General features: G+C 34.9%; 1 protein-coding gene across 4 annotated transcripts in view; it reads left to right on the top strand.

Annotated features, from left to right (window-relative positions):
- The window catches only part of EHBP1 (EH domain binding protein 1), a 339,673-nt gene that overhangs the window by 162,245 nt on the left and 164,646 nt on the right, over nucleotides 1-12,782 (top strand). For 2 of the 4 annotated variants that reach the window (XM_059943243.1, XM_059943244.1), the window contains exons 10-11: nucleotides 3,081-3,107; nucleotides 6,479-6,668. In XM_059943243.1, the coding sequence (XP_059799226.1) occupies nucleotides 3,081-3,107; nucleotides 6,479-6,668 (217 nt within the window). The remainder of the gene's footprint in view (nucleotides 1-3,080; nucleotides 3,108-6,478; nucleotides 6,669-12,782) is intronic. The other 2 variants (XM_059943246.1, XM_059943245.1) reach the window with 1 other exon arrangement.

Below are 12,782 nucleotides of genomic sequence, written 5' to 3'. Positions count from 1 at the left end.
ACTACTCAGTAATAAAGAACAAACTATGGATACATATAACTGCATGGATCAATCTAAAAATTATTATGCTGAGTGAAAGAAGCCAGACCAAAAAAGAGCATATACTGTATGCTATCCTTTATCTAAAACTCTAGAAAATACAATCTGTATCGAGAGAAGGCAGATGCATAGTCGCCTGAGATTGGAGGTGGAGGGAGATACGGATTAAAAGGGATACAAGGAAACTTTTGGAGAACTGGAAATGTTTGTAGTCTTGATCGTGCTGATGGTTTCACGCTTGTATACATATGTAGAAAACTCATCAAGTTATACTTTTTAAATATGTGCCATTTACTGTATTATATGTACATAAAGCTGTTAAAAAAAAAAAGAAAGAAAACCACAGCAATGTTTAACTTTATTGACAGAAATACTGTGTCACATGAGTGATTCCTAGCCTGGAATTCTTGGGCTTTTAGGTCTGTTTGTTGAAAATAATTGATGTGGAACAGGGGAGATCTACAGAATATTTAACATTTTTTAAAAGCTAAATAATAATTATATATTTACTTGCAGTGAGGCTATATGGGCCATTGCTTTCCTTGGAAATACTGAATTTTATCATATTAACATTATTTAGATCTTGGGGAAAATAGTTATTTCTTTCAAAATGCAGTGTAGTAGGAAAATCTTTCAAAATATGGAATGTATGGGTTGAGAGGGGAATAATAAAAAGGCTCCTTTGATGTATGAAAGTTAGGAGCAGTTGCTTTGTGTGAAGGGAGAAATGTCCTCCCTCTCCTGTGCATTGGTCAACTCCCATTTTGAGCAGTATTTTAGTTCTAGGTACTGCACTTTACAAGGGGGATTGATGATTCAGAGCGTTAACAGAGTAGAGCAAGAGAGTCATTAAAATGTCCAGAAACCACATCAAATGAGCAGTGATTGAGGGCATAGGTACTATTTGACTTAGAAAAGAGATGGTTTAAGGGAACTATAATAACCAAGTTCAAATATTTGAAAGACTTGTTTGAAAGAATGAGGTAGTTGATTTGTTTTCTGCTGCTCTGGAACTGCATTTTTCAACCTTTCCTCATTTTACAACACATGGCTAATTACTCTCACATGTGCTACATGCTTCCATGGGCATGGCTAGGTTTTGATAAAACCTAAAAACGTTCTAACCTCCTATAAGTATGGGAATTACATCATAATAATCATCTGATTCCAAACCCAGGTTGAGATCTCAATACTAATTAATAACTATACAGGGGTTGAAAAAGTTTGCTCTCCTCTTGCTAAAGTTCTTATATTTGTTTTCTTTTTTTTTTTGAATTTTTGAATTTTATTTTATTTATTTTTTTATACAGCAGGTTCTTATTAGTCATCCATTTTATACACATCAGTGTATACATGTCAATCCCAATCACCCAATTCATCACACCACCACCCCCACCCCCACCCCCCCCACCACTTTCCCCGCTTGGAGTCCGTACGTCTGTTCTCTACATCTGTGTCTCAATTTCTGCCCTGCAAACCGGTTCATCTGTACCATTTTTCTAGGTTCCACATATATGCGTTAATATACGATATTTGTTTTTCTCTTTCTGACTTCACTCTGTATGACAGTTTCTAGATCTATCCATGTATATTTGTTTTCTTTGAAATAGCTAATGTGTGATCAAAATAAAATTTCTCGTGGGTGGTGTAGGTGCTGAGTAATAGCCACACACCTAGAGTATTTGAATGTAAATGCAAACTTTAAATACAAGCATTCAGTCATTCCAAGATGCATGAATATTACACAACATACACACACCCTCCTCTCTCCTATTAACAAATTAAAGAGACATCCAATGTTTGCTTAAACTTTTAAAATGCCTTAATAAAAACTAAAATCAGAATGACTAGGTGTTTCCTTTTGGCCATTCTTTTTTCCACATGAAAGTCATAGCCTTTACAAAGTTTCCCATGAATAAAGAGCATTCTAAACTGCTCAATCATCTGAGGTTACCAGAGGTAGTCTATAAACACTCAGCTTTTTTGAAGGAACACATCCATAAATTCTAAAGATTGCTCATCAGCTAATGTCCAGAAAGAACTCTGTGTTAATTACTCACTTGGTATTTCTCATCTTTTTCTCCAAAAGTTTGTAGGTCCAACTTAAGTAGCAGAAATCTTCCAGAATTTATTCTTACTTTAGTAATAAACTTATGACCTTTCATCAAGTGAAAAGCCTATATGACTCATCTTCCATTACCAAACTCTTCCTGGATCCTCTGACATAAAACTCTCACAAATAAATAGTGCTGTGTTCTTTGATGTTCTAAAACAACCTTCAGAAGCTCAGCATTATCCATGAGCTCTGAGGAGAAAGTATACACCCTTCAGGGCTTTTAGCACATGTCCTTTACACTTAGCAACTGTATGGTTTGCTCAGCTTTCTCGTGTTTGGGGGTTAGTTCAGCCATTCTGGTTATGTAGCAAAAATGAAAACTAATAGGGCAGTAATATTTTTCAAAACATTTATAAAGTGACTTTTGAGGTCCAGCATGAAATCATTTCTAGTATGGTTGTGTGTCAGTTTCTCAAGGGAAATTGTCATTGAAGTTTATTCAGGGAAGCTACACACTCATTTTAGTACATTTGAATTGTTTTTTCAGAGAAAAATAAGTTTTCAAATTGAGAGGAAAAGACTACAGATTTTGTTCCACCCTTGCTTCACTATGTTTGCTAGTACTGTTTCTAATCAACTTTAGTTTTTCTTTCTATAATTCTTTTTCTTGGATTAATTATACTTTTAAACAATGAATAATGTCATTTAAAGTTATTCTGTCCAGTTTTCCATTTAACATAACTGATGAGTTTTTAGTTCACAGTGAGTTAATGATATAACTAATCTATTACTCAAGTGTACAGTATAAGAATAAAAATAATTCTTGTTTATTCAGAGTGATGTAAGAAGCCTTGAAACAGATTATTCAGATCATAGATGATAACAGAATGTGGAAATTATGCTAATTCCTTAAATAATTGTTTCTTACTGTTTAAGTATTTTTTTAATGTATTTATCAGATATTATATAATTCTTGTCATTACAGAGAAGGGAGTACTGTTCATAATCACACGTATGTACTATTCCTATTTACTCTTTTTAAAATAGCACTTTTTAAATTGAGATACATGTCACATGACATAAAATGCCACACTGTAAAGTGTACACTTCAGTGGTTTTTAGTTTGTTCACTGTGTTGTGCAACCATTATCACTCTCTAATTTCAGAACATTTTTGTCACCCCAAAAAGAAATCCCATATATATTAGCAGTTAGTTCCAATTAATCTTTTTCCCCATCTCCTGAAAACTACTAATTTACCTTCTGTCTATATGGATTTGACTATTTTGGATATTTCATATACATGGAAGTATATCCGGTTCACTCTTAGAGAGTAGGAAATTAAGTTTTAGTTAGAAATCTCTGATCTAGATGGAGGATCATTTAAAGCCCTTGTAAGTAGAGGCTTCTTGTCCTTATTATGATTTAGTACCTAACCAGTGGTGCCTAGAACACTGTTCTCTCACAGGTGGCTTGCAGGCCTGCAGAGATACTGATTCCCCTAGTATTCTTGGCTGTCAGGCATGGTCTGGGGCAGCTGGAGTCCTTGGTACCTTCAATTTCCAGCAGCTTCCTGTGTTCACTCTAGCATAGCATACAAATTTCATTTTTACTACATGTCATACTGTAAAATGGATTGAGAAACACAGCTCTGATTGTTTCAAGAAAATGTCCATTTTGTTATGTTTCTAGTATTATGAGCCTCAGGAACCAACTTTGGAAATTAGTTTATCTGAGCTGTTCTACTTGCATTTACCTTCAATATACAAAGAATACCAATATTCAAGTGGTTAGAGGGAGGCAGGAAGACATGAAGAAAAAGGACGGTATCTAGATATCTTTGTTATACATGCTAGATAAGTTTTATAAAAGTTTCATGCAACTTAGTACTGTAAATTCAATTATATAAAGCGCACTGAAAAAATTGCCTGTATAAGGAATTCTGTCATTTTTTTCTCTGTTAAGCACAGATCCTTTTGTAAGAGAAATATCTATCCTCTAACACTTCTAAGTTTTTTTTTAAAAACTAACCATACTTATATGACAAATTAATAATGAATATTGTAGCAGCTACCGTCTTACAAACTACTGTGGAAATTTGTTATAGAGAGGTGTAACCAGGAATAATTTTTTAAAATATCACCCAAATAGTTCACATGATTCAATTAATTCAGTTAGATTGTAGTGGGTTTGTTCAGTCCTGAAACATTTAACATCATTTAGCAAATAGTAAGTTTTGAGGGGGAGAGGGGAGATGTTTTTCTTTTCTAAGTTTTAGAGTTAAAAAAACTTTTTTAGCCCATTTCTTTATTTTTACCTCCCTTTGAACTACTCTTAGAGTTTGAAAAATAACTCTGCAAGGCCTGAGCAGAGGTGAGAGGGATTCTGAGGCTATATCCCCAGCTCAATGGGAAGGAGTCACAAGACACTAACTGTTGAAATGAGTACAGAGTGAGAGTGACATCACAAGTATGGTATATTTGGTCTAGATACACTTGGTCCCCTGAGTCTTGTGAGAGCTGACTGACTTTAGGCAGAGATGTAGATACTTCGTTATTGGTTCTAAATGAATCTGGTACTGTTACAGTTAAAAGAACATGCATAACTGAACACAGAAGGCTATCACCAGTACAGACTTTATATAACTAAGTGGAGTTCCCTTGGTATAATTATTATGTTTGGGTGATCTGGTTCTTAGCTTTGCAGACTCAGAAATTCTGTTGTTACTGTGCATAAAGATACTGAATTTTAGGGAACAGACTGGTGTTGGGGAAAAAAATGCAACAAACAAATAATAGCCAGAATAAAAGTTATTACTGTGTAACAGAAAGAATAATCATCATAAACACCAGATACTTGTGTTTACGGATAAGTAACTAGAAAAATATCTACTCATAAAGGGAGTTAACAAGGAAGATTTTCTGCCTGGGCTAGACTCAGGTAGAGAAAAAAAAGACATCCCTAAGAAGTTATAAGCATAGGCCTACCTTCATGTGGATTTGACGTTATGCTGGCAGGATGATCTGGGAACCCGCAAGCCAAGAAAGTAAGAAACAAAGTGGCTCCTAAACTGCTTGGCAAATGCAAGCATGAAACAGTCTGAACAGAGGGACTCCCAGCAACTACACAAGGTTTCCTCAGATCAAGTCCTGAACTCACAATCTAGAATTACAAAATACACAAGGAAATAGTTTACTAAGAGAAAGAGTCAGGAGACAAAAGAAACACAAGGATTATAAGTCCAAGGAATTCAGATGATAGATTTATCAGATAGAGACTATAAAATAAATATGTATAAATGATTAATGAGTCAGATCTTTTGTACCTAAGGTATTATACACACAGCCGTATGAAGAAATATGCTTATGAAATTTAAAATTCATGGAGAATTGAACATTAAATTAGACACAAATGAAAAGTGAAGAAGTTAACTGGATTATAGATGTGAAGGAATTATCTAGAATGTAGTACAGGAGGAATAAAAACTTGTAAAAATATGAAGGAGAGAGGTAATTCAACATATATTTAATATGATTTTCTAGAGAAGAGAATAGAGAAAATAAAGAAGAGGCTATCAAAGATATAATGGCTGATAATTTTTCAGAACTAGTGAAACACATGAATCTCCAGACACAGGACATTCAAGGACTCTGAAACAGGATAAATTTAAAAGAAATACACACTTAGACATTTTCTAGTAAGATTGCTCAAAACCAGAAATAAAGAGATCTTAATCTTAGCAGCAACCAGAGACAAAAGATGACTTACAAAAGAGCAATATTAAGCCAACAGGGGGCTAATAGTTCAAAGTGCTGAGATGAGTTAACTAACAACTAGAATAAACTACCCAGCTAAACTGTCATTTAAGTATGAGGCTGAAATGAAGACATTTTCCATGCCTGGAAGAATTTGCTATTAAAGGAACCTCACTGAATGAACTTCTAAAAGATGGTCCCTAATGGGAAGGGAATTTAACACAGAGGAAGAGAAGAAATTCAAGAAAAAAAAAGTTTGGTGAGGGAGCATAAAAAAAAAAAAAATCAATGTTTTCTCATCTTATTTCCTTTTCTGTGGGTGTGGAGAATATGTAGGATTTACTCTTATTACAAACATTTTCCCAAGGGTCTGTATATAGCAGAGCTGAGTATGACTTTGTATTTTAAAGATTTAAAAATACTTTTTAAAGGGGAAAGTTTTATTGTTAATGATTAACAAAACAAAAGATTGAGAGTGCCTATTTCCAGATTGTAAGTTATCATTGGTTTGGGTTTTTCCTTATCATTTTCAGCATGTTCTAGTTTTATAAATGAAAATATTATAGTATTTTAATTGGGAGTAAACTACTTTTATAAAGACATTTAACAATAATTCTTCTTTCATTTAGATCAAATCCTTTTTATGAACCTAAACCAACTCCTCCTCCAAATAATTTGATAAGTCCAGTTCAAGAACTGGAAACTGAAAGGAGAGTAAAAAGAAAAGCCCCAGCCCCACCAGCCATCTCACCAAAGACAGGAGGAGTAAATGAGAACACAGTTGTGTCTGCAGGAAGAGATCTCTCCACTTCTCCTAAGGTAGGAGTTTAATCTTAGTAAAACATGTATTAGTGTTTGCTTGTTTTCCCCATGCAATTTAATTCAAATTAAGAAAAGTCATTATTAGCTATTTTTGATGATATAAAAGTAAAATATAAGTAAATCCATTATACTGCAACATTGTATATACGTTTGGGAGTCTATAAATCTATGGTACAGTATGGATTGGATAGTTTGGGTTAAGATTTGTTTTTAAAATGCTGTCTTGAAATCAGAGGAAGAAAGGCATTGTGATTGTAGCATTGGTGCTTTGAAGAAAGGATACTTTAAAACATCTAGGCATGAGAAACAGCTTACTCTAATACAGAGGAAGAAGTAGAAATCATCTTTTGATAAATGTACTAGAAAGATTGAGGCTCAGTGCAGAGAAATGCTTTGCCGAAGAATATCAGTATTGTCATTTTGGTTTATGTCAGATTACAATTTTGGCCTTATTGTCATTATTTTTTAGAAATATTAATGGATAATAACTTAACAGAAAGGTAAAGCACAGTGTTGAGACAAAGTCTAAAGCTTTTAAATGGTTTGACTGCAAATAGTATATCTTTCATGTGTAAGGTAGAGATGTTGGATTTAGCAAGTTTTTTTAGGTAAATAACTCATGACCATACTCATGAGTCTTTTGTTGTTGGTGTTGTCACCATATTACATTATTTAATTCTCACAGGTAGTTAGGGGGGAAATGAAATGAACTTGACCTCAGAGGGATAAAGATCATGGGTTCCCCAGCCAGTAGACAGGATTGGAACTGGCATTTCCATTAATTATGCGCTATCTGGACCATATTCCACCTCAGGTGCCTGGGCTGCTGCTTTTCTCAAGGGCATCAAGGTTCAGTAGTTCCTCTTGGTTTTTATAGTTCATTCTGTGTCTTTCATTAAATGCCAGAGTTCTGAAATAGTTTATTTGTTTGCTTTTATTTTCGTTGTTTTAGAGGGAGAGTGAGTGAGTTCACTGAGGTCCTCACTCTGCCATTCTAGAAGTCAGTCTACAGGTGTGTTTTTATACCAGCTGTTTTTTAACTGTGTGAAACTTTAGGAGGAGCAATTAGGACTAAATTCTGTCTTGCTATTGTCTAGGAAAAGTGGAGGTGGGGTCTATAAATGAAAGCAGCAGATAGAAATATAAAGCAAAGGAGAGGGTCAATTCCTATACCCATGAGAGCAAAAATAAAGACAGTAACTGAGGCATTAGTCAGAATCAAGAAGCTATGTAGGAGCTTTATCCATTCTAACCATCAAGAATGCCTACACCTGTCCCTTGTTTCCCTGAATCTCTGCTCCGTTGCCTACTCCCTGACCCATCCCCCTTCTGTAGTCCATTGGAGTTTGAAGCTAATCACGAAATCCTAATCCCTTTATAGGGGAATGGAAAGGGACTTAACAGTACTTTATTGTGTGCCAGGCAATGTTCTTTTACTTCATTTGATCAGAACAGCCTAAGAAATACATACCATTATCTCCTTTTTACATATGAGAAACTGAACTTTAGTTAAGTAACTTGCTCAAAGTGATAAAACTAGTATTGACAGTGCCAGGATTAAAATTGAGGTCTTTTGAGTCTAAAACCCACGTTTCCCATTGTGCTGTTCTATGTCTAGAGAGGTATTTCCAGTTCCAAGTTGGAACTCTAAATTCTTTTTTCCATAGAAACATGGTTACACACGGTGATTAGGTTCTGTTGTAGTAAAGTATAACATAGCTATTTTTTATATTATTTTGAGGATAGTGTTCCATTGTAGACACATTGTGGAATAAATGATGTTTATGGAGAAAGCTGAGCATTTTACCACCATGCTTCTCTTAGAAAATGCCTCATCATGTTCAGACACAGACAGTAGAAACACAATCAGTCATATCCACAGTAATCTGCTGATCTGGAAGTTAGTTTGGATAACTCAACTATGTGAAACACAACTGTCAAAGATTAATTTAAAAAAAGATTGCTGATATATTATTAAATGAAAAAACAAAGTGCATAACAGAGTATAGTATGATAGCTTCTGTATGCATAAAATTTTATTTAAAAGGCTTTATTCACACATATATATATAGACACACATACACGCTCATATACCTTATGGAAGGAATCACAAGTAACTTAATAGTGGTTACCTTTGAGGAGAAAGGTCTTGGTGTAATGGCAGGTACGCACAAGATTGAAGAAGCCATTTCTTTTCCTTGTTTACCTTTCTATGTTGTTTAATTTTTTGAACTTTATAAATGTTTTTCTTTTCTTTTTGTTTGTTATACTCAGAGGTTACTGAGTAATGAGATCATGGATCTTTTTTGTTGTTGCCTTTTGTGCAAGATACCAGATGACATTTCCCCCCAAAAATTCATCCTTCAGAATAGAAGAAGTCACTCTTAGGTTTGACAAGTGGTATTAGTTTGGGGGTGGCCTGGGGTTCCATCAGACACCTCAGTGTTATGCACTGGAAACCAGGTATAGAGGCTTAGCAGCAGGTCACTAGGCCCACTGTTCCACTTCCATAGCACGAATCTTTTTATTTTTTATATTTATGTAAGATTTCATTTGAAAAAAAAAAAAAGTGGACCATCGCCAAACCAAAAAAGAAAAAAAAGAAACTGGAAGCTACTAACTACACAATTAGGTATGAGATAAGGAAGAAGGTTAGAATCAATGGCATACTGACAATGATAAAAGATGATAAATGACAGCTGAGAAAGCACAGTGGTATGGGGCTTATTCATCGTAGGAGTAGACCTGTATATATATCCAAGTAGTCCTGAAGACTTTGCAGTATTAAAGTTTAGTAAAATAATTGACCATTTTGGCAACCTTGAGTCAACATGAGAGTCTTATTATGCTTTGTATACAATATTCTGTTTAGGAAGGCAGGAAAGTGTCATAAAAATATTTCCATTAAAATTAGAGTTCTGATGCTTAAAAAGGTATGCTTCTTGGTCAGTTATTCTCCTTATTTGTAAACTGAAAAGGAGGCAACAGTTCAAATAAAGCTTTTGAAAAAAAAACCGGACTCAAATTTTAGTTGAATAATAAAAGGATATTTACATCACAGTTGTTTTAGATAACAAAATGCCAAACTGCACTCAATGGCAATTGACTGCAGAGGCTATTCAGTGTCATAGAACAAGTGCTTAGCCAGATGATTAATTTCGCCCACCTGTCACCTGAAACTACTTATTTTTAAGAAAATTTATGAAAAAGAACCAAGACCAGGATTTAAAACAAAGAGATAATTTTATTTACAATATTTACAGTATTGTAAATTAAATTCAAACTACCCCCCTAAAGGCAGTTAAGGACCCCTCATTGTTATAGATCGACATACCCTCACTTCAGACCATTGATTTCTGCATTTGTAAAATGAGGAGACCATGAAACTTTTTAAGACAGCTTAGGACAAAAGACCAATATTTAGGGAAGTAACCTGACATTCAAAGCACAAGCATGCAATAAAATAAAATGGTAAATTAGGCTCAGTGGTGGCTGACCACCATTTACTGACTGTGAATATGAGTTAATAAGTATATAAGTCTGAACTCCTAGATATGATTCATGCAATTTAGTATAAAATGCAAGTCAGGTTATAAGAGCTTAGGAACATAAGTGAAATTGTTGCCAAATACATCTGCAAAGGTATATATTAAGCACTGTATACCCAATTCCATAAAAATCACAGTATTAACAGCCAACTATCAATGACAATAAAGAATTCAAAAGAATTACACTTACGCTTATGATAACATGGAGAGGAGTCTCCCTGCACATTTGATGATGAAATGAGCCTGGTCACATGGAGAAGGGCTCACTCAAAGATCCTGATTAGTACAGCTCCAGCGATTGACCATGATACTTCTGTCCACTTACTCCATCTCTAAAAGTGGAAACCTCATTCATATCTCAAGACCCAGCTAAGTGACTCAAGCCCTCACTCATATTGTTACCTCTTTCTAGAAAGCGCTGGTAGAGACCCAAGTTTTATACTTGGATGTTTTTGAGTACAGATTGCAGAAACTGTGAGAAGCCCAGGGTAAACCAAAGTCAGAGTTACACACAGTAGTCCCCTTGATTGATTCTACCAGCAATTTCAAACCACAAAGCAAACACCCTTTTCATACCCTTTATACATAAAGGCCTCCTTCTAGAAAGTTCTTTACCTCCATTTCTGTCTGTGCAAAACTGTGCAGAATGGTGCCTATGGGCCATTCATGCTGAAATACAATAAGCACACAACCAAACTATTAATTTCCTCACATGTAAGTTGAAAATGCCTCACATCTTCCAAAGAAAATCATTAAAAGATGAAGATCAAAATTTAATTGAATACAATACCTTATAAAATAAAATGCTAAACTGCATTCAGTGACAGCTTGCAGAGGGTGAGATAAGGGTAAGCTTAACTTACCTGTAAAGTTTTTATTTACTGGAATACCTTACCAGAATACCCTGTTCCTCAATAATACAGAATAAATAGGGCACAGCTGTATGTATCACCTGTTCTATTGGTTATTATTCTTTTGGTTATGACTAATAGAAACAAGCCATTTTGTTGAATTTTTTTTTTCTTAAGCAAAAAGGATAACTTGTTACGAAAACACAAGGAAATTTTTGCAGAACTGTAGGTAGAAGATACAGCTGGTTCTTTCAGACTGCAAAGGGCTTTTAAGTGGGTTACTGCTACTGTGCATTTGTCAGATTTGCCCCATTTGTGCACCAAGGCTGAGATTAGAGACAAGGCAAGGCAGTGCCTAGAGCATAAGATTTAAGGAGGCATTCACTTTTAGGGTGGTGCAGATGCAGAGTCTTCATTTGCACCCCCTGTGAAGAGGTGTCTCCTTAAATTTTGTGCCCCAGGAGCCTCTCTTGCCTTGCCTTAGTCAAGGCCCTACAGTGCACATGTCCAAATATATTTTAGAATTGACATTGTAGGTGCCAAAAAAAAAAGTTTCTCAGTAACCTCACCAGTAATGCTATGCTCTGAAAACTACCGTGCCTTTTCAGACAACATTGTATTAACGTAGTAAACTGATTTTGAAGGGAATACTATTCAACTTTTGATAGCTTGGGTTTTTTGTTTGTGGTTTTTGGTTTTTGTTTTTGCATTCTACCGTACTGTTTCTAGACTTCTTTCTGCTCAGTTGCAGAATTTGCCTCTTGATTTTTCTGACTGTATTCAGTGGAAGAGAGAAAATGTTACATTTTGCTTAAAGAAACAAACCATGATTAGGGTGCTTGCCTTTTGAAACAAATTTTGTAGAGTAATTAGGGGTGATTTTGAAAGGTTGGTCTTTTATATCACTATATTCCTGAGTAACTAAATAGGTGCCTGTTACAGTTTTCCAGTTGAGGATTGGGAAAAAAAGTGCCACCACATAGAAAAAGAGCCTGAATAAGGTAAATAATTTGAGCACGTTAATGACTCAGTTTGGCATGTTTGCTAAAAGCTTTATGAAGGCTAAGGAGTTAGCAATAAATGGTAAATTGAGTGTTATTGATGTATATTGGCAGGATCACTTTAGGGTACATTACTGATGATAAATGTGAACGAAGCACTGATTAGCTCACCCTTTACTGCATGAAGAAGAGGAATATATTTAGAGCATTTGAACAGATTCATACAAACTATGACAGAAGCCTTCTCAGTTCCCAGTATTGGATAAATTTCACTCCATAATAATAAGAAACAAACAAAAAAAAAGAAAGAAAGAAAAAGAAAAGACCCACAACAGCATGCACAGCAGGGCCAGGACTAGGGTGAGGCAAGAGAAGCAACTAGGGTGCATAATTTAAGGAGCCACTAACTCTCAGGGTAATGCAAGTGTAAACGTGGCACTTGTTTAAACCCCAGAGTTAGTGTCTCCTTAAATTTTGGCAATAGATGCCTGATTCATAAGTGGACACTCACAGTGTTATGCATGAACCTGAAAATGAACACCTCCTTAAATTTTGTAAATAAATAAATAAAATAAAATAAAATAAACTGGTCAAGAAAAGAAAAGGGGACTGATCCTAGCATCAGAGCAAATGACCTTCTGTAAAACAAACTTAGCACAGAAACAAAAGTTTTTTTAAAAAAAAACTTCTAATCAGTATTTTTAGTGTGAT

The sequence above is a fragment of the Balaenoptera ricei genome, chromosome 13 (assembly GCF_028023285.1).
Source record: "Balaenoptera ricei isolate mBalRic1 chromosome 13, mBalRic1.hap2, whole genome shotgun sequence".
Classification (NCBI taxonomy): Eukaryota; Metazoa; Chordata; class Mammalia; order Artiodactyla; family Balaenopteridae; genus Balaenoptera; species Balaenoptera ricei.
The sequence above is the reverse complement of the archived record's forward strand: the minus strand, read 5'-3'. Positions and strand labels throughout refer to the sequence as shown.